The following is a 23,165-nucleotide window of genomic DNA, read 5'->3' as shown; positions in this document are numbered from 1 at the left end:
TATAGAAAAAGTGATGCATAAGCAATTGTTTACCATCCCCTGAGCAGCAGAAGAAGGTGATATGAACTCCTATGCCCTTCAAAAATCCTTCCACGTAATGTCATGTGGTATGGGAGATCCCTTTGGACAGTGTAAGACAGATATCCTAATTCTGCTCCCTCTCAGCTCCTTGAGCCCTACACTGTGAATGGCCTTGGCTATGTACAATATTTCTTAGCAGCAGCTATAAACATCAGTGTGCTATCAACATTGTTTTTATCCTAGAATAAAAAAATAGCATCACACCAGACACTCAGGCAAAAATTCATTCCAGCTGAAACTAAGACAAGATCAAAAATAAATTAAAAGCTTCTGTTCATATAAGAAAGCAGTTTTAGATGTGGAGTGTTTTGCATTGCTTTGCAAGTATTGTTTGATACACTGACCCTCTGGAAAGCACATCACTGGAATATTCCTCAATTCCCCCGGGTGCTTCAGACAAGCCTAGCCTGAGGGACTCATACTGTATAGACATGAGGGATATTGGTCATTGTTGTAAATCTTTCAGTGAAGTGTTTGAATTCCCAATGCGTGTTTATCTTACTTGAAAAAGATCAGCGGTGGTAATTAACTAAAAATGAAGTATTTCCAGATGTGGTAAATCCTTGATAATGAGTTTACACATGCAGTACTGACTGTTTATGGCTTACTGGTGAGGAAGTAAGTTGACAAACTACTTACCTTGTACTTTTGAATTATTCTGGGCAAATTTGGCAAAATTAGCAAATAACAGTGCTTAAGAGTCATTATTACTGAAGTTACTGAGGTGTGGTGATCTCAAACTATAAAGATCAGTGCCAGACAAAAATTAAGTTGTAAAGGTAGCAACAGATGATTCAGAGGGGGAAGGCTTGTCTGCTCAAAGGAAAGTTTTGTAGTAAACATAATAAAAAGCTGGAGCTAAGAGAACTCATTGCAATCAAAGCAAAGGGAGAGGCAACTAAGGCAAAATAAGTAATATTTTAAATCACAACAGTTTTATTCTTTCTATAAAAGTGTTCATATTTTGGAGAATTTTAAAGACTAGTAGCTTGAGATATAGATTCAGAATTAGGGCTAAGTATAGTTCCACTACATTACTGGAATTCTGCATTCTGAAAAAAGGTGTCAAATCTACTTGAAATTCCCAGACTGCGAAAGTCAGAAAGTGTAGCGTTTTTGTATTTTTGTTTGTGTAATTGCATGATAACATATCAGGTATGTATGTATTATCTTTCTATTAAATATGCCTGCATTTGAGTAGTATGATTTGTGCTAAAGAACATGCAATATTTGCATTTGCAAACTTTGTACTTCTTACTTGAATCTTCTTTATGATGAATGTCAACAAGGCATATAACAACAATAATTCTAGTTATCAAGAACTTGCAGTTTCAGAGGAGAACTGAGAAAAGGGTAAAGAACAAGAAGAAATACAGTACTTGAGGCACAAGAGGAATCTAATGTTACTGGAGAATTTCATTATAGACTTGATGACTAAGACAAACTCTTGAGTTTGATTCCGATGTTATGTTCATAATATACTCCTTATATCCAGCATCAGGCAAGTGTTTCATGCAACTTCCTTTCTAGGTTACTTCAGACTACTGTTGTGCTAGTTGGGAATTCAAATCCATTAACAAATATTTCAGGAAAGAGAAAAAAGAAAACTATTAGACAGTCCAAAAATAGGTACAAGACTAAAAATCTGCATTAGTTCAGCTGTGAAAATGATAGGTATAGAGCGTAATACTACTGAAACCGTAACAGAAAAGGGAATTCACTTTAAAAAAGAAGCATATTTCTAGGTTTTCATATTCTTTCTATCTTTTTTGTAAGAAGAAATACTGAATTATTTGGAAGTTTACGTTTGAAATTACCTTTGAAATTTGGTCTGATCCTTGCATCGTATCCCGACATCCTACCCATTAGTTTATCCAAGAAATCAGAAGGTGACATTGGCATGCTACGGGATCTTGCACTGTCTGTTTCCTTTGTAGCTACCAAGCTAAGAAGACGTGGGGGGAAGAAAAAAACAACAGAAACAAAACATTTTGTTAGATATTTTGTTAGGAAAACTGATTTTGCAGAGTCAATCACTTTATTCGTTTGTGTATGAACAGGAAAACAGCAAAGTTGATACTGCGTTTCATGATATTCAACCTTCAAAAAATAGTAATAGCGAAGAACTAGAAACCAGTGGTTTTTTTAAATTTGTTATTTTATATGCAAATGTTATTTTTTAGGCTACCTACTCTGTTACTTCTTCCTCAGGACTACTTGAGATTAATTACACTTCTAGTCAACATTTTTTTGAAGTATTACCACAGAATTAAAAAAAATGTATTAGAGTTATGCTTGTGGGATATCATAGTTTGGAATCTGCTCTAAGATTGGTCAGTCTGACTGGGTATGATGTTGATCAGAAGTAAAACCTGTGAGGATCATTCATGGAAAAATACTACCATCACTAGTTTTTCATCAGTGAATGTTTCACGTTGATATTTAAACATAAACCTACACATCAAACGGTCCCTTGGCAAATGGTATTCCTTTACATTGTCTTAAAGGTTCATTTTCTATTAAAGCAAAAGTGACTGCTGCAGTCAGAAAAAAACTTACTGAATGAACTATCTTAGGGCAAAATTTTCATCTCAGGGCCACATGGAAAATGTCATCTCCTGTAGCCTCCTCTCCATGTGTGTGCAGAATTCCCACTGACATTCTAAAGTGTGTTCTGCACATGTCAGGAGAGAAGAATATCAGCATTGTGATCAGCCATGTGGACCTGAAGAAAAGGTCTTTATTATCATGGAAATCTTACTTAACAGCTGGCAATCATTATAAAAACAACACAGCTAAATATATATCAATAAAATTGTGAGTAGCATTACATAACTAAAGCCACTCCTGGACTTTGGATCCTGCACTTTGGCTGCAACAGCTCTAGATAGCGTTACAGGCGTGGGGCAGAGTGACTGGACGACTGTAGAAGAAATGGAGCTGGAGCTATTGGTCAGTCCTTGGTTAAACATGAGTCAGGAGTGTGCTCAGTTGGCTGAGAACGTTAATGGCGTCCTGGCTTGTATCAGAAATAGGGTTGCCAACAGGAGCTGGGAGGTGGTCTTCTCATGTGCTTATCACTAGAGAGGCCACACCTCAAGTGCTGTGTTCAGTCTGGAGTGTATCCAGAGAGGGCAAAGAAGCTGTGGAGGGACTGAAGTACAAGTTTTACGAGAAGTGGCTGAGGGATCTTCAGGCTGGAGAAGAGGAGGCTCAGGAAAGACATTATTATACACTACAACTACCTGAAAGGAGGTTGTGGTGAGGTGAGATTTGGCCTCTTCTCTTGCATAGCTTGCAATAGGATGAGAGGGAAATGACTTCAAGTTGTGCCAACAGAGGTTCAGGTAGGATATTAGGCAAATTTCTTCTCTGAAAAAACGGTCAGGTACTGGAATGATCTGCCCAGGGTGGTAGTGGAGTCACCATCTCTGGAGCTGTTCAAGGAATGTTTAGATGTTGTACTAAGTGACGTTGTTTAGTGAGGAAATATTGGTGATAGGTGCTAGGTGGATAATCTTGGAGGTCTTTTCCATCCTTTATGATTCTTTGATTTTGAATTCTGAAGAAAACAATAAACAGGTTCTGCTGTTTGTGCTGACTTCTGGTAAAAACCGTGTTGCAGGAAGATATGAATCTCTTCTCTACTTCTTTCATTGCATTCTAACAATACCAATTCACTCTCTTAGCAGAACTTAAATAAAGAATTCCTCAGTATTAAGTATTGCAAATTTGGATACTGACAGTATACGTACATAGAAATCTCTAGACTACTGTCATTTGTTCATATTTTAATTGAAAAATGGTAATTACATCTTTTATTTGTAATAGTAAAAGTGAAGAGAATTAAAAATTTCTAGTAAACTTGATCTGGTATTTATGTGAAAGTTGATTGGCATATTTCTACTTTATTTATAAATCTCGAATTTGTTTTCTCTTTCTAAATCTTTATGAAAAAATTGTTATCACCTTCAGTATCATGCTTCTGTAAATGCTTCTACAGTCTCCTTTAGTAGCTAACCTCATTCATTTCTTCCTGTAGCTTGAGAACACATTCTCTTTCTAATCCAGTAAATATCCAACTCTTCTCATTTTAGTGCAGTTTGAAATTATTGCTTCTCATCCTGTTCTTATTGACCTCAGACATTATTTTCACTACCAAATATTCTTAATTGATCTGCTTTATAATAGCATCACAACTTCATGGAAAAATTATCAAAAATTTATTTAAAATATTTTTGAGTTGCTGAATTTAGACCATCAAAAGTTAGAGTGGGAATATTTGTTTCAAATAAACTGCTCTACAAAAACAGGCATAAACAGAAAATTAGAACCATCAGGGCTACAATTACATATCTTTCATCTGTTTTGTCCATTCAATCAGTGTTCACCTACCATTTGAAGAGAGAAGTAAGCTTTACATCATATCTTTCAGATTGTCAGGTTGGAAATTCATGGGCAGAAACAAGGAAACATCCAGAATTCACAGGTCTGTGACAATTGCATGAGTCATATTTGAGCCAGAAACTGTTAGGTTAGATTAAGTGGGATGAAAATGTTACTTAGAGTAAGCTGCAATCTGTCACAGCCAAGACACAGCTTCTCTGTCCACACCTCCATCCTAAATACTACACAAAAGCTACGCAGTGAATTGTGGTAAGAATGATGGCCAGTACTGCCATCTATGATGTGGAGTTAAAATCAAAAAGCATCACAACATCATGAAAAAAAAACCCACTGAGTTACGTTCTGATGAGGGCAGGGAGGTAACCTGACTTCTTAAATGCAATCCATTTAAGTAAAATAAGTACTGTGAAAGGTAGGGTACTACAGTGAAGGAAGGATATTAGCAGTGTATCGATCAGAACTGTGGATAGAGTTGGAGAAAGTAGTGATTCAGAAGACAATTCAGAATTCAAATTGAACAATTCAATTTCTGTGATAAAGTTTTATCTGTGCTACTGTATTATCCATTGGTGTGGAAAGGTTAAAAGAGTAGGAATAAGAAGGTCAGTTATTTCATATGATATTAATGAGGCCAGTCCTGGGACATTGCATCAGATCCTGTGTTTTGCAGGGACATCAGAGCATTAGGAAAGATAGTGAACAAGACTAGTAAATCATAATCTGAGAGGAAGGGAAAATTCCTTACAGTAAAATGTTAAAAGTTTAATCTGCTTAGCTTATCAGAAAGAAGATTGAAAACGAATGTGACTGAAGTGCTTGAGTACCTCAGAGGGGCAGAAAGCAGTGGGCATTTATTCTAAGGAGAAAATGCAGAATAATTAATGAGAGAGAGGTAGAAAAATTCAAATTGGAATTTAGATGCACAGTTTGGATTATAAAGTTAACTTAAGAGTATGTGAGACTGTCACGTTCAAGGTTTTCTGAAAGAAAAAAATATTAACATGTAAGATACTGCTTTTCACGTATGCATAGTTTCTTGAGATAGAATGAAAAGAAATATGTAGAAGAGAGGGCTTATTTCAGAGTATACGTTTCAAGTCTCACACAGAAAACTTCAGATTGCCAAAAGACACACTATAGACTTGAGGAGCTTAAGGAAGGGAAGCAGTGAGAGTAGTTCAAAGTAGAAAATGATGCCTTCTAATGTTTTTTCTATCCTGATGCTGGGTAATAGGCTTGCAGCTGTTGGTCCTATAGCCTGTAATCTGGGGTGTAGGTTAAATGGGGTAATGATGGCCTATTTTACTAATTTACTTTCACAGCTGGATATTTGACTTAACCAGCAATTGTATGACACCACCTTCCTGCTTAGTACAAAGTTAAGCTCCAGAAAGGAAAATGCACTTGAGCTGCTCATAAACTACATCCAGCTTAAAAATCAGAGATTGACCACAGCTAGAAAAAAAGAAGAGCTATTAGTCTATCTGAGACATGCACCTGCACCGAGGAAAGAGTTTTAAGCTAGATGATAACATTGACATGAAAGCAAATATGAAGTGGCCAGGGATAAATTTAGATTGTAAATCAAAAGTCTTTCAAACACTGAAACACTTTAGAAATAGTCCAGCAGTTTAAGCAGGGATACAAAAACCCTTTTCTTTTTTGAGATGAAGCTTGATAAGAATATGGAATGCTCTGACATGTATGACATGCAGGTGATGGGACTCAGCTCTTTTCTAACCCCTCTACTGAGGATATGTAATTATTGATTCCTTTAATTTACTAAAATGATAACTAACTTAGTTAACATAGTTACACAAGAGCACTGACATCTACAGAATTTAAATAGGAGAATCCATCTAGAAGCTGACAATTTAGCAAGCAGAAGAAATGTGGGTCATGAATTTGTGCTCCTGAAACTATTTAAAGTAGACATTTTTGTTAGAGAAAACCTTACCATCTCTTCCATTCCTCCAAAGCAAAATGGTTGAGAAAAACTCTGCAAAGAGAATTTCACAATCTCAAAAATGTCTCCTCCTCTAAAGCTGTAAATATCAGACTGCTTTTCCTTTTTTTTTTTTTTTTTTTTTTTTTTTTTTTTTTTTTTTTTTTTTTTTTTTTTTTTTTTTTTTAAGAATCACAGTATTTCTACTTGTGATTTGTCACTTTCCTATCTGTCACAAACTTGTGCATGTTTTTACACAAGCACAATGAAGGAAAGGAATTTTACAAATGGAATTGCTTTACAAACACGCTTTATTTTAAGAGGTAAATATTCTCTTTCCTGTTGGTGCTACAGGTGGATATTAGAGATGAATGGATCATGTAGTGTGCTGTAATTAGAATGCTCATTAGAAGCTTCTCAAAGAATAGTTACTAAGTCCAAGTTAGAGCAGTCCACAAATTTACCTAATTCTGAAAGCTGTCTTGAGTTTTACTATCCTCATGTTGAATTCAACATAGCTATTTCTTCCATCCCTAACTAAACATACTATGTAGTTTATCTTGAAGATCCCATCTTAATGCCAAGTTACAGTCAGTTTTGACTTGCTAATTTTCCAATCTGACAATAAATCCTTTCTTTCATCTCAAATACTGACCATCTTAGCCATCCAGTAAGGTAGAAATTTTGCACTTCATCTAGCAACACATACTACAGAACTTTTTACAGAGCAGTATATGATGCTTTGGATGTATTATAGTGGTTTAGTAGCAATTTTGTTTCAGTGTTTAGCTTGTTTAACTCTCTGAGACAGCAGATATGGCCAAACCCCTGAAGCAATCCAATTTGTGTGTATGGTCCATTCTTTTCAGGCATTGTTTAAATGTTTTTATTGCACTTTTCATTAAATCTGCAGACAAGTTCAAAGAAATTAATTGAATACTCATAACTACAACCAGCCATTTTGTACTCAAATGAATACCACAAACAGCAGCACACAAAAGTTTTTCAGTAAATTAATCTGAGTCAGTACTTACACAGAGGTTTGACAGTAATAAATTAGATTAGATTAATTAATCTCAAGAGTATGTCCTTTAATTCTTTACCAGTAAGTAAGTTCCGGTGACTGAATTGATTAATTTTCAAATGAAAAGTATTCACTTCAACCATTTAATAAACAAGGTCTGCTAAAATAAAGTTATCCACAAATAGGTAGCACCAATTATCTTCATACTGCATATTGAGAAGTAGTAAGTGGTAGTAAGTTTTCCTACTAAGAAAAAATTAAGTCCTCTTCTGTGTATTAGGGGTATTGAATAAGATTAATGAGAAAAGTGAATGTTCTTTGAAAAAGTCAGAAGATTAAGGCTTTTATTTTTTCAAAAAGGGAGTCTCTCCAATTATCTGATCTGTTCATGAAAGTTGTTAAAGAACCAAAGCGATCACAGTTTATAGTATGTAGCATTTGCTCGTTATTTCAAGAGTGAACATGAACCTGATTTAAAAAAAAAAAAAAAGACATTTCTGAGAGGAAAAAGTTTCAAAATGTGATAGCTTTACACAAAATAAATAAATAAAACAAAACCCAAAATTCTGATGGCCTCAAATCCTTCAAAATTAAAGCTTATTTTGGTTCAGAAATAAATAAGTAAAGAAATAAATAAAAAATCCCACTCTTTCAGAAAGATTAAAAACTATTTTCAATTTTAGAGAAGTATATAGATGTAAAGGAGAAAATTTGTTTGATTTCTGTGGATGAAACTGTTTCTAAAATTTTTCCTTTTTTTCTGCATAGCTTTTCATTAAAATATATTTGTAGCATAATAGACATGTTCTTCTGTAGTGTGATGTGTTTAAATTTGCTACTTGAAGTAACTGAATTAGAAGAGAAATGATTTTCAGTGTTTGAGATTTTGACAGCACGTTTAAACTTCCAAAAGCTTTGGAGATGGGACAAATATTGCAGAATGGGTGCTGAGAAGGAGGTTAAATATGTTTAAAGCAAAAACTTTATTGCAGTTTTAAGACATTTTTAAGCAATCTTCTCATTCTTCTGGCAATTATAATCCCTTAAAGAAAAAAGATGATAAACTTCTATTACTTGAGTCCATTCATCGACAATATCGGTTCACAAAAAGCCATGGCCATTTGAAAGCTATGAGAAAGAATCACCAAGATTGGAAAAACTTTCAAGATCATCCAGTCCAACCATCCACCTGTTGCCTCACTAAATCATGTCCCTTAGTACAGCATCTACATGTTTCTTGAACACCTCCAGGGATGGTGGCTCCAGCCCCTCCCTTGGCAACCTATTCCAGTACCTGACCACTCTTTCAGAGAATAAATGCTTCCTAATGTCCTGAATTGCCATGATGCAAATTAAGCCTATTCCCACTATTCTACTGCTAGTTACACAAGAGAAGAGGCCAACTCTCACTTTGCCATAATCTCCTTTCAGGGAGTTATGGAGAGCAATAAGAACTCCCCTGAGCTTCCTCTTCTCCAGACTGAACAATCCCAGTTCCCTCAGCCACTCTCCTTAAGACTTGTGCTCTTGAGAAGTGTCAGAGGATCATGGCTGCATAGATCTAGTTCTGAAAGAATCTGTAGTCACTGTTGTGCTCTTCCAGCCCACACAGCTTCTTCTGAGGAGAAAAGTAAGACTCAAAATTAGACTCCTGATGTAAATTATATTTTGAAAGTCTCAGTCTCTTAACATTACTTATACTTTGAGCCCAGGATAATTTGAATACATGAATTAGATAACATTATGTTCCTGCTGTTTAAGGCTTGTGCAAGGAATTCTTCCTCTTCCTACTCCTTACTATTTTAGCAATAAAAAAGAATTCTACTTGAGCTTTATTCATGAATGAATGAATTTAATCCCGAGGGACCAAGAAAAAAGAAAAGCAAGTTTCCACTAGTGAAAGAGTATGTGGAGGAAGAGCATGACATATACTAAACCCAAAGATAGGAAATGAAGGAGAAAATTAAATTTGACATGATTCAAAAAGAGTGAGATTCTAGCTGTCTTTTTGTTCTGTTAAAACTGAAAATAAAGGATCTATAATACTAGCAATAGCAGTAAAGTATTGCTAATTAAAAATGACAGTTCTTTCATTTGTTGTAGGTCATGAAGTCATCAACTTCTGATGCAATATAAACACAGATTTTCATGTCCTGCACTGTTTAAAGATGTTATTAGCTCAGATTGGAACACAGAACTCTTAAATTCTGTGTACAGAGAAAGGACTGTCAGTTCCAATAACAGGAGCAGAAGCAGTATCTCACCAAGATTTTAAAGAGGTGATTTCTAACAAAAGTTCTCAGGAGAAGTTCAAATATTTTCTGTGACAGGTTAGATTCTCCTACAGATTTTTCACTCTTTTAGATATTTTTTTTTTTTTGTTACCTTTTTGTCCTCTTTGAGTAAGTTCAAAAGGTCAGATTAATTTTTTTATATAACACTGCAGACATAATTAGAGTCACAGCAGAAATCATTGGACATATTTTCAGAAAAAGTAATGCTTATGTGCTGCAAAGAATGAATTTTCATTTTTTTAAGAATGCTAATGATCCATTATTTATTATGATAGTGCCTTGAAAAGAAAAATAAATGAAAAATAAATAGGATTGCATCTCTATTATTCAAAATGTCTTTTCTTTCAAATTTGGAACACATTCATTTTTCTTGTTCAGTGACTGAAGCAATGTTGCATTTTAATGCTCTTTATGTCTAGGCAACATTTATTTTTTGTTATGAAGTTTCTGATACCTTTACAGTGTTGTATCTGTTCCTGTTTTGCAGCTGACCATTGCTCTGGTAATGCAGTCTTCCTCCAACACTATTTTTCATAGAAGTGAGCTGGCTGTATATATTATAGCTTTTTTACAATATGTTTTAAAAAGATTTGGATTGCTGTTGTGTTTTTCAGCTTAAACACTAAGGAGTTTCTAAGTTTAGGTCGCTCAGACTCAATCTTCATTCTCCAGGTTAAAGGGCTTTGCAGTCTAGATGAGGCTCAATTTAGATATGCTCGTTTGTTGTTGATTGTTGTTTTTTTTTGTGACTGTACACATGTTTAAGTGTAGTGATTGCTCCTGGCTCTGTCCTTCCCTACTCCACTCCGCACCTTTGGAAAAACGTGTATTTCTTTGAGTAAAGGAGGAAAACTGTTTTTTTTTCTTTTTTCAGCACTCTTTATAATCCGCTGGATATGGTTCTCCAACTTAAGAAATGGATTTGATAAATGTTGTCTCTCTAATTTTGCTCTCTAAGATAAATTCATTGTTGCCAACTGCAGTCATGCAGCATGTGGTTTTGCTTAACATATTTTATGAATTCTGGCTATATATTAAATATTTATTCCTAACTTTCCCAGAAGCGTCCTTTTCCTTAGTAATCTCATATATGTTGTTCAACTTATTTTCATCAGTGATATAAATTTGGGTCCTAGTTTCTTAATTATTTTTAATCTCCTTTTTTGGGAATAAGAAGCTCATCAAGTATTTGCACAGAAAGCTGAAAAATATTCAAAATTCTGATATTTATAACTCTTCCACAGACCTACTATATAGGCATTTCTGACACCGCTAACTCCAAATTAAAGATAGATCCTTCCAAAATAAAATTACCATTTGTTTTTCTTTGGTTAATTTTTGTTTGAATTGATGGAATATATCTGAATATAGACATTGTTAATCCTCAGTCTACAGTAGTCTGAGCTTGCATTACTATCTCATTATAAAGACTAATTTGTCTATTAACTGAAAAATGGAAAAAAGTTATTGGTGTAATGGATAGCTTTCAAAAGTGCCAAGCAAAATAATTTCAGAATTTTATCTTTCGTAGCACTAGATATTCTTCTATAAATGCATGTCAGAGCTGAACAATTGCATTAATTTTTGTGATTAATGAATGATTCCTCTAGCTAACTGAACACGTGCAAGAAATGATTGGTGTCTTTCATCTAATGAATAGTAATTTAATTGATATCAGTGAGGAAACAATAGATTAAAAGATGAATTAAGTAAAAAGAAACTTTTCCCTGGCTAAATACTCTACACTATTCTTTCCTAAAGCAAACTTTGCACAAATCTAGGACCAATCCAGGAATACTGAAAGCAAAATACAGGTGTTTCTTTCATGTATCTTCTCAAATAATTTTTTCTGTTTTTTTACTCTTCACAAAAAAAAAATTCACAGTTCTTAAAATATAATGAAATGTGAAAAATATCAAAACTAGATAAAACTTTTATTCTGAATGAAACCCCCAGGATTCTTGAAGACTGAATCAGAATTAAATTGAACACTTTTCCATTTGCCTTAGTGAAACTCTGCTTACAACAGCACAATAGTATTGTCCTGTATCTACAGCATACATAATTTGGCTCTTTTGAAGATGAGATTTTTTTGTCCAAAATAAGTTTGATAAGACATGAGTTGTTACAGGGATGCAGAGTATAGCTTAAAGAGTGACTCACGTTAGCACAAAGAGTTTCAACAGGCATGATAACCACAGACAAGAAAAAAATTAGCAATAAATACAACTTAGTTCTGTGCAAAATTAATTCCTGAAACAGTCCTTATGAAATTATTTATTTTGCTTAGTCAGCGAATTATGGTGTAGATACTGTTGTTACTATTGATTAAGGATTTACAATTAAGATAAATATTACAGATGGGAAAATATGGTTTTATTATCCAAGTGTTTTACAGAAACATGTCTGTTTTAATGCTGTTGTAATGAAAAGCTGGCAGGCTTGCGTGGAATCTGTTAGGTCTCTTGCTTATTTTCTCAGCAACAATCAATTTCCTAATGATGACAGCAACTGAAGTAGGGATCTCAGATTCTAACGTTCAAAAATCTCTCTCAACATGACCCCCTTGGAATTGACAGAGACTTTTTTCCTTATGCAGGAAACTAAAAACAGGCTTTTTCCCTGACTTCCCTTCTTGCATAGAAAAAGCAATAAAATTATTTCAGATATTTGGAAATTTCCATGAGACAGGAATTATAATGTTCAACGAGCATAGTTAATTTACATGAGATAAATTAAGTATATTTTTTCTTTTCATTAGTTCTATCTAGATCTACACTATAATTCAATATAAGACTTTCTTTAAGGCAGCAACAGAGTTGAGCTTCAGGGTGATGTGGAGAATGACAGGATTCATGCTGCGTAATGACAGCACCCAGTGTTTGTAATACATGTACTGAAGCGTATTCCTTACTGAATGAATCAGGGAAAATAATGTGAAGGTTAAAAAACAGTGCTGCTAGCCTTTCATATTTTTACCATAATTATCCTGAGTCACTACACTTACACATATTCTCTTACATACAGAATTCTCTTATGCATGTAGTATTACCCTTACATAAATGGTTTGTATTTGTATTTGCTACACTAGTCTTGTTTATGCCCCATATGCAGTATCTGCTTGATTGTCATCTCAGTAGTCTTAAATCTCCTGCAAACAAATGGGAAAGTACCAGGTGAACAAAAAAAAATACCAAATGCAGTCTGATCTTATAGGAATAGCCACTTTTAAAAAGAATGAAAAAGACCATTCTGCTGACTGTTACTTAGATATTTTTAGGGAATATATATTTTAGGGAATCTAATCAAATACATACACTGTGATTGCAGAAAAAAAAATTGATTACCTTTACATCCATCTGTGTACAGGAATAATAAGAACAATTTAAAACTTAAGTATGTTCTTAGAGTTCACTTGCAGTGTTAAAATTTTGTGATGTTTTAGAGATAACATTTTAACATGTATATTGAGAAACTGGACGCAAGTATCTGTTTTAATTCTTGTTCTCTTCTGTATTGTACTTTCTGTAATCATATATAACTGTCTCAGGTGGGTGTATCCCATATTCATGTTCATTTTATACAGTAGAAGTCTCAATATTGTGTTCAAAACAGTTGAGAATCCTATCTTCCGTGTGCAAGAGAATGCTCTCCAATCTTCAAGAACAGAAAATAGTATATTTCACTTAAACTCCTGCAATTTTTTCACTATAAACTATCTGATCTCATAGCATGAGATAGTGGAGAAATCATCATTCAGAAACATATCCCTTCATGGAGGCATTTTATAGGTACTTAGACACAGAATGAGTATCTACCATAGAATACAGTGTTTAGTTATGTTTCAGCTATGTGAAGCCAGTGCTCAGAATGCATGACTAGAGTTGAGGTACACTGCTGTCCCATTCAGGGACCACTGCCCCTCATCAGTGTCCCACTCTAAGTTACTCTTTGGAGTTTAGAAGGTTGGCAGATAACTTTCAGATTGACTTCCCAGCTTTAAAGGATGCGTTTTAACCCAGAGACTCATGTAATGCTGGTGGATTAGGATGCAATTTTCTTATGGCCATTCTTTCTACAATCTGATATTGTAAAGCTGTTATGTGTTGCATATGTATGTTATATGTTATGTATATTTTATATAACATATAGGTTTATGTAGTGTATAGAGTGATTTTCTCTATATCAATATCTCTTCATACACCTAGAAAACAATATCTCACAGAGCAAAAGACTTTTTTCCTAAAAAGCAATTAAAACAATTTTCTTTCAGCCAAGCACAGTAAATCACTATTGATTACATAATTTTTACTTTTGACCTCAAAAATGAAAAAGAATTACATTACCGTTTTCAGAAAGTTACCACTCTGTGACATTTATTTTATTTATCTAGTAGGGCACCCTTAGCCAGCAGATATGTTGCTAACTAAACTGGAAGTTTAGATGGTCACTGCAGCTGAATACATTTTAGCCTATATATGCCCAGAGCATGGACCTCTTTGTGTGTTACTGAATTTAACAGATGATGGTGCATTTTTAAACTTTATGAAATTAAAAGCCTTTCAGGAACTAGATAGAAGTTGTTTTTTTTGTTGTTTTGTTTTGTTTTGTTTTTTAATCAAAGGCCACTGTATCACATTACAAAGAAACTTTTCACAAAAAAAAAAATCAACCCACTAAATCCGTAGGCTCTGCATCACCCATTAAGATGTAATAATAATTATTTTTAAAAAACAACTTTTTAAAGAATCATGCTGACATAACTATATTTACTCAGTGGTTAGTCATGAAAATTAAAGTTATTTGAAAGTGATCATATTAAAAATTGTGTAGACTTCTAAAGAGCCAATCTAATAGAAAAATACTTGGAAACAATTAGTTCTGGTACCTCCAGAGCCTTGGATAGTTACAGATGATATTTTGGTTCTCATTAGGTTCATTTTTTACCTTTCAAGATTCTATAAGAGAATGCATATTCTATATGAAACTAGAGATAGTTCTATGCAGGGTAGGGATTTATGCAAGCTGTACATAGTTGTAAAGCTTTGAACAACAGTGAAGTCTGTAGCACCTTCTAATATATTAATAAAATATGGAGTGCAACAAAGGATAAAATCCTAAAACAATAGGTTATATAGTTAAACTCCATCTTGAATTTTTAATCAGGCAGAGGGAAAAACCTACCCTGCTCTTTTAAATGACATATCTATGCTCATTTTGCTTATGAAACTCATCATAAATTAGTTTTATCTCCAAGAGTGACATAAAGATTAATAGCAACTCACAGCCCCACAGTTTAGAAAAATTTAGTACTCCTGTGTTTGCTTTCTACTTACTTTATTGTTTCACAAAATTAATTTTACAGTGTAGTCAATTAGCTCTGGGGGGTCTTCAGCTTTTTTACATTCTCTCAAAACTGCTTCCCTTGGAAAATGCATTTAGCTAGTTCTTGTCACCAAATACAAACTTCAGTAAAGACAATATTGAAAAGAACTGATCTTCTTAAGGGAAAAGGGAAGTTCCTACTTGTAAATTACCCCAGTTCTCTCTGTCCTTTTTCATTTTGTATATCCACTGTAGAGCTAGAGGGACAACAGGATAATCTCTAGTGCAGGAAAATTATATAGGAAGTGTACATCATGTTAAAAAATCTATTGAAGTGAGGACCAAGCATTACCCTGCTTGCTGCTGAATAATGTTGGAACAACTCACTAGACAGGTGGTCGGGAGAGCAATAGCAAAATATATTCTTTTATTACTTCATGTCATGCCATACCTACTTCATGTCATGCCTACTTTTGTACACTTTCCTTCCATTCTTTCTATTATTACTTGTTAGCATTTATATTAACACATCACCTAAAGACACCAGTTGGGAAGGATTTTACTGCTTCAGAAGTCAGAACAAATAATGAATTGTAATTCCTGCTAGAAAAAAAAAAATACAATTTCAAAGACTTCTCCCTTCTTTTCTCTCTCTACATTATTGTGCAGACTCTTCATCTTCTTGATGCTGCTCTTAGTCTCATGCCTTAGTCCTGCATTCTTGTTACATACAGTTTCTGGCTATGTTTTTCCTGCCCTCTGAGATATTCCCTTTCTTCTGATAACTAATATTTGTCCTCAAGAGGGTGCCTTTTATTTGGTTTGTTCACAATGCTCATGTATCAGTGACAGTAAAACTTCCTTATAGTTTCTGTCTGCCTCTACTGATTCTTCCAATGTACATCATAAAGATCCCTAGGAAAAGCAATAAAAAGAAGATGCAGCATCACATAGAAGGGTTCTTCATTGCTCACTATTAGAGAAAAGCTGATTTACTGGAATCATTTCCTATAGGTATTATTATATAATACTCAGTAAGGTCATTTGAAGCTTGTATTATAAATCTGTTAAAATAAGAAGCTCTAATCTTATAAAAATTTTCATTTTCTGTAATTGTCACAGTAGGATAGCTGGACAAGACTAATCTGATGGAGGAGCTATTACATTTTTCATCACACTGAAGCACAGCACAGCGCTCATCTCAAAATATTACTAGCTTTCAGTTGTTGTTAGCATCATTTGGCTTGTAATGAGTTAGGAGAGGCTGGAAAGTAAGAAAATGTCAGTAGCACAGTAAGAATTGAAAGTCTCCTGTTCATAATTGAAATTGTTTTGTTATTCAATTATATATTCTTACAGCTAATTGTGTTATACGTCAAAACTCTGCATGCATTTCTTTCTTAATGTTATAAACATAGTAATCATTTAGGAAAATAATTGTTTTCTTATAGAAATTAAGAATAGGTAGTAAAAGTGCTGACTGAATTCATACTAGTGTCAAAACTCAAATTCAGTTCAAAGGGGCTTCAGTGTTTTCACCTACGTATTTGAAATACACAGAATTTGAATTCCGAATGCTTGCTCACAGATAAAACCCTTCTTCATCCAAGTTTTGAAAAGTACAGTATCTCCCTGTGGTTTTATCCTGCAAGGGAATACCAGGGCTCTCCTCCTGACATTTTATAAGGGCCATGAACACATTGCCTTCCTACCAAGGATCTGGCTACATGGGCTTAGTGCCAGCTCTGATAATGCAGAAGCCCAGTTTTATCAGAACTATTTGATAAAATCTGTGAGAAACCTCAGGAGCTGTTTGTCTCTTTTTTGTTCTTTCTGGTTTGTTTTTTTCTTTGTTTTTTGTTTTTGTTTTCTGTTTGGTTTGTTTGTTTGTTTGTTTTTGGTTTCTTTTTTTTTTTTTCCTATCAAGGTTGCTGGGGAATAGCTCTTGGTCTCTGCTCAGGCCAACTGGGTGCACCTGCACTGAGCCTTGTACCTTCCTAGTTCTCATTTGCTGACCTGACTTTTTGGCTTGACCTTGAACCTACATCACCATTGTGGACATGGCTTAGTAATCCAAAGTGGTGTGTAGACAGGATCTGCTCTGTTCTAGTGCTGGTTCTGTGGAATTGCAAACCTTACTGACAGGAACCGGCTCCTGTCTGACTTGCTGTGATTCTGAACTCACTGTTCACCTTCCCTTCTCTTGCTGCTTTCTGACCTGCATCAGGTCTTTTTCATTAGGATATGGAGTCTGATCTATTCCACAGAAACTTTTCAAATTGAGTCAAGACTGCTATGGAAAGATCCTGTGACTCAGTGCTCTCACTATTTTTTTCCACACACTATTTTATTCACATCCTGATTTTATTTCTTGAATACTATGATAGATACAACACTTAACATCTTAATAAACTGTTGAAATCTCATTAAAGCATCAGGTAAACTATTTTCTAAGATGTTAATGATGCTAACTCAGATTTAATAATTCTTTGGTGTTGTGTCTCTTTCATTATTTGTATAAGAGACAAACGATGGTAGCTTAAAAGACATTGACTTCTGCTTCTTAAAGCTACTCATCTGAAATCAATTTGCAATGCAATGCAAGAATAATTTCAAAATCATTTAACTATGAGCTCAGACATGCCCCAGAGTTAGCATCCATGGAGATTTTTTAAAACAAGAATCTGGCTTCAAAGTAGAATTAGCTGTCTCTATGATACTGTTTCTTCCAACAAAAGGCCAATGGGGCAGTGAGAAGAACAAGAAAAGAGGCAGTAACTTAACCAAGCATGATTCCTAGTCTCTGCTAATATGGTTATCTAAATAAACATAGAGGCAATCTATTTTGCATTTCTGCACCTTCTTATTGATACCATTTTCCCCTTTCACAGATCTATATACAAAATGCATATACTGTACTCTGAAAGTAGAAAACTTAAAGAAAAAATTCCTGGCCAGTCCATGATGGTGTCATTCTAAGCCCATGCAAGTTGGAGAACTGTTGTAAGCCTCCTTGGCTCACAAATATGATCTTTGTGTGACTCTACAACCGCCTTGCTTTCAGCGTGACCCCTTGGAATCCAAGCAGGTAAAGGAATTTGTGTTTACCTTATTTCTTTAATGAAAACTCAGAGGAATATTCAGTCTTAGATATAACTATGATGTCAAACTCTGCCTTAGAAATGTTTACTTTCCTTGTGTGGTAGTGAATTACAGTTATTGCTTAGGCTCCATTATTCTTTTTTCCCTTAATTTCTCACCCTAATTTTTTACCTCTCTACCCACATTTTAATGTAGCACTGCACTTGGCCTGGCATTAATTAATAATTTTTTGTTTGTTTGTTTGTAGTCTGATGATAGCTTTTCTCCCAGTCCTCATAAGTAACAGTGAAAATATAATCAAGTGTTATCTGCTTAAATTCTTGTTTTCCTTATATATAATATATTGTTGTATTATTGATAAGTATGTTATTAATCTAAAACTATTATGAATTACAATTAATGATTTTTTATCTTTCTGTGATGTCTTTCAGAAATCAAATTAATAATTGAAAAGGCCAATATACATTTTGTTTCAGTCACTCCAATCTGAAAAACTTATAAATATGAAATGAAAAATGAATTATTGCAAAAAAGAAAAATCTGTTTCCTCTTGTAAAGTGAGCAAATCCAGAGTCCTTATTCATTAAAGTAGAATGCCCATACTTAGAAAATCCTTTTTTGCTTTAACCTCTACTGAACATAAAACTGAACAACTAGCTTCGTAGGCATAGTATTTAAACAGTCACTTTACTCAGCTTCACATCTGTTGGGCAAGAATTGAAAGTTTTTCCTCATAGGTTTCCATTAGAGTTCTCTCTCATACAGCTTTTAATGCTCATTAACAAAGGGCAGAAATGTTTCAGTGCTGTACAGTGTAAGAAAAGATATGTTATTTTTCCCATAGTGTTTGAAGAAGTCAAAAACTTAAGACTCGGTTGTTCATAGCAATTCCTGGCAGATCCATGTAGGCTGGGCGTTCTGTGCCTTAGAGTGGAATCGGTGTCCTAGTGTTCCCCGTTCTCTTTGCTCTGATGTACATCATCAGCTCATAGGGCTGAAATTGGAAGAGAACTGGAATTAAAAGCTTGGGAATGCTGTAGTCTTTAATGTTTTAAACTTTGTGTGTGTGTGCATGTGCATGCACGTATACACTTTTGCAATTGTAAAGCAATCTGTCTTGGGCATGGAGGAGACTCCTGTGGATCCTAAAGAACTGACTTGGGGTTCTCAAGTCCTATTGCGTGTCCAGCAATCCCTGTATTGAGAGACTGAGAAGTTTTCTGAAGTCTTTCTCAGACACTACATGAAAGAATCCGTATGCACAGGAACATTATTTGTCATTATGAGAAAACTTAAGAGCATGAGGTTATTTTAATACATAGGATTTCTGGACACTGAAGAAGATAATCTGAATTTATGCATAATAAGTTGCATGTATGCATTTTGAAACAAGTCACTCTTAGACCAAGATTATATGATGAAAAATACCTGTATGCTTTCCAAAACTTACTTATTCACATTCATAAAGGGAGTTTTTATTATTAATAATTTAAAAAAATATTAAGGATTGGTATGATTAAGGACTAATCATTCTACAGTAGAATGGTATTTAAATAATATAATGAGAAAAAATATTAATTATGACCATGTTGAAACAAAATTATGATAACAGTATTGTTTGCTTTGCCTACCCAGGGGCTTAGTTATCTACTTTGAACATTAAATTTTCAGTGCAGCTGGAAAAGTTAAACTATCATATACATGTATTTACTGTTTCCTCCCAATGTCAATTAATCCCATCCCATGTGACCCAATTTCTTAAAATCTCTTGCTCTATGCAAAATCTCATTCGTGCACACACACACACACACACACACAATATTATATTATTATATTTATATTATGCATGTTCACACAAAACAGATAATTGAGAATCTGTGAGGCACTACACACTACATTTAAATTTTTAGTTATAAACCCCTTTAATCTAAAATTCACAAATTCTCTTTGGACAACCCCTTTTCAAATTTAAGTTTCTCTATTTATTTTTGTAAAATAAGAACACGGTATGTAAAAACAATCTATCAGTGCCATAAGATATGCCATGATTCTATTTATTTTTATCCAGCACTACAGCTGTTTGTTGATAACAAGCACAATTAACTCACCATCAGCACTAAGTCTGTGATAACACGTCTGCTTCTTTGTATGCAGGATTTTGCTAAGATTCCCTTCACTTTTTGAGTCAATGGAGGACTCAAATTTATTGTAGCCTGCTATCACCACACTTCCAGAACTATGTATCAAAAGAAAATGTCCACTGATATCATAACATTAGTTTAGCGAGTGAAAGTGTGCTGGGCAGAAAGTGGAGAAAAGCCTTATGAACCTAAATCTTTGACATGACTTGCAACTAATGGATAGATCATTATCGTTTGTAATACACATCCAAGATTGTCAGTGTCGTAGAGCAAGTGCCTTCCGTCTTGAGTGAAATCCCATAGATCACGTTCTCTACTTTCACTTCTATTTCTGGATAGGACTTTTTTTTGACCTAGAGCAGACCCTGAATTTCTTCTTACTAAGAAAGAACTGGTAGCAATAGATCGCATCTATATGTTTACATCCCTGATCACCTATAACTTCTATGCATGGACAATTTGCACGTGTAGAATTTTCAGAATCAATAGCGCTACAGTTCCTGCTAAACATAGTGATAAAATTCCTGGGTGAAACAGGGAGACTCTACCTGTGAACAGGCAACGGAAATACGGAGCCCTTGTTTTCCCCAACGCTAATGAAATTCAATGCAGTGCAATACTATTCGCGAGACACAGACCCCATGCACGTAGTTCCGTGCCCAGAGTGCAGCTGTTGCCGCTAGTAGTGGTGAAGAGAGACACCGACAAGCATTCCGCCGCGAGCGAAAAGCGACCCAGAGAAAGACGCTCACCTGAGTAGCACCGCAGCTTCCCACAAATAGAAGCCCGAGACGGCGGCGCGGAGGTACCTCAGCCGTGTCATGCTGCTCGGAGCCGCCGAGGAGCCCTGGAGCGCCCGTGTCCGCGGCATCGACGCGACGAGTTCGGCCGCGGCGGGCGGCGCTCCGGGACCCTGGAGAGCTCCGGCGGCTCCGCGCCCGCCGCCCGTCTAGCGCCCGGCTGCGCCCCGCGCCCTCCCGCTGTGCCCCGCCGCTCCGTCCCCGCCGCTCCGCATGGCAGCCGAGCAGGAGCCTAATCCCAGGAGTGGCGGTGGCGCCGAACCGCGGCGGCGGCGGGAGCCCACCTCCCCGTCCGCCTGCCCCCAGCGCCTGCCAACAGCCGGCGCCCCGCCGCCGGCCGCATCCCGGGTGCGTGCGGCCCCGCGGACCCGGCGGCGGTGGGGCGGGCGGGAGCTGGGTGAGGGCCGGCCCTCGTCTTCCCCCCCCTCCGAGCGCGCCGCCTCCCCGGAAGCCAAATGGGAAGGAGCGGGCACGGCGGCGGGGAGGGAACCCCGGGGGGTCTGGCTGGAAGGGGAGATGGTCTGGTCTCGCCGTAGGCTACGGACTGTGCTCGGAACAGCCCCTGCCCCATTGCGCTCCCTCCTGTGGGTTGTGGGGTGCCTTCTGCACGCGGGTGCTGGGGGTATTCACAGAGTCTTGGGTCCGTGAAAGGGCTGGGGAATGGCGTGTGTGTGGTGGGTACTCTGCTTTGCCTGCTGAGCTGTTGGCATGCTTGTTCTTATGAAATTAATGGGGGAAAGCCTTTCGTATTTCAGACTCATTTATTTTGCAACTGCAGTGCCGATGGAATTTGGAAAAGTATTATTCCAATCGTTAGTGAAAAGAGATCAGGTAACATATAGCAGTCTAATAGTCAAATCCTAACAAATTCAGTTTTTAAAGCCAGGAGCTGCTTGCGTTAAAAAAGAATAAAGATTTATAAGCTCATACTGATAAATACTGAGAAAATCTGTATGATTTGTCCATGAGGGAAGATAAAAAATGTATGAGGAAGGCTATACCTGTAGGGGGACAGATAAGGAAAGTATGCTTGAGAGTGTAGACTGGGAATACTCTGAGAGGTTTTTTAATAAGGAACTTTTGAAGACCTACACATAACATTGAAGGACCATTGGAAGAAAAAATCTGGGAGCAGAGGGACAGCTCTCTGCACATGTATAATGTACAAATGTATATGGCTGGACATAATCTCTCTGTCTGCTTAAATGTAATCCACTGGCTTGCTTTTTCCTGTAGTCACTGATTAATAACTGGACAGCAGCCCAACTACTTGTGCAGCTCTACTACCTACACAGATTCATAGGCAATCACATGATGGTCTTAGGCCAGAGTTTTACTTACACCATGAGAAAGCCACAGGAAGTTCAAGTGCTGAAGAAGTGAGGTGATGTAGAAAAAAAAGCAAAGGTTCAGCAAGATTAGACACAAGAAGTAGGGTAGAAGAAAAAACTGAAATTTGATGGAAATATAATAAACTCATTACAGAAGATGAAAATAAATACAAAGTGAAATATAGAAGAATATTTTTACATAGAATAGGAAAAAAAACCATAAAAAGATGGACTAAAGGTCGTGAAGTGAAATAAGAAATGAATAAGTATTTTGTTTGCTTGGGTGGGGGATTTGCATTCCTTTTATCTAAGGTTAGAGTGTCTGCTAGATACAGATATTTCTCATCGGAAATCTTTACAGAGGAATATTGTCTGTTGTCTATTCTGCTTCAGAAAAAAATCCTTGAAGTAGTTTTCAATTCAGATCTCAATTTAGGTTTTCTATTTTCCCTATATCTTTAGTTTTCCTTCTTCAAAGCTATTCAAACAGACATCAGTAAATTATGGCTCTTATTTCCTTTTTAGATTTAGTTTGGCTTTATTTGTTGATACCAATCAAGTGCATCTAAGGAAGATAATAGAATTTCTCCTATCAATTTTCTTTGTTTTCAGAGCTTTTTTTTTTTTTTTTTTTTTTTTTTTTAAGTAGTGGTTACATACTCTTTGTATTCAGTACTCTAAGTTTCTAGATCTACTTTGCAAAAAGTTTTTCTTT

The 23,165-nt window shown here is 35.8% G+C and overlaps 1 protein-coding gene across 2 annotated transcripts in view; it reads right to left on the bottom strand.

Annotated features, from left to right (window-relative positions):
- Positions 1-21,425, bottom strand: part of GLRA3 (glycine receptor alpha 3) — a 65,719-nt gene extending 44,294 nt beyond the window's left edge. Inside the window, exons 1-2 of one of the 2 annotated variants that reach the window (XM_052682325.1) lie at positions 21,072-21,425; positions 1,899-2,026 (exon numbers count right to left, since the gene is read on the bottom strand). In XM_052682325.1, the coding sequence (XP_052538285.1) occupies positions 1,899-2,026; positions 21,072-21,190 (247 nt within the window). In that variant the 5' untranslated portion in view covers positions 21,191-21,425. The remainder of the gene's footprint in view (positions 1-1,898; positions 2,027-21,071) is intronic. The other variant, XM_052682326.1, reaches the window with a different exon arrangement.
- Between the last annotated feature and the right edge of the window lie 1,740 nt (positions 21,426-23,165).

This window comes from Tympanuchus pallidicinctus, unplaced genomic scaffold (genome assembly GCF_026119805.1).
Source record: "Tympanuchus pallidicinctus isolate F22 unplaced genomic scaffold, pur_lepc_1.0 scaffold2, whole genome shotgun sequence".
Classification (NCBI taxonomy): Eukaryota; Metazoa; Chordata; class Aves; order Galliformes; family Phasianidae; genus Tympanuchus; species Tympanuchus pallidicinctus.
The sequence above is the reverse complement of the archived record's forward strand: the minus strand, read 5'-3'. Positions and strand labels throughout refer to the sequence as shown.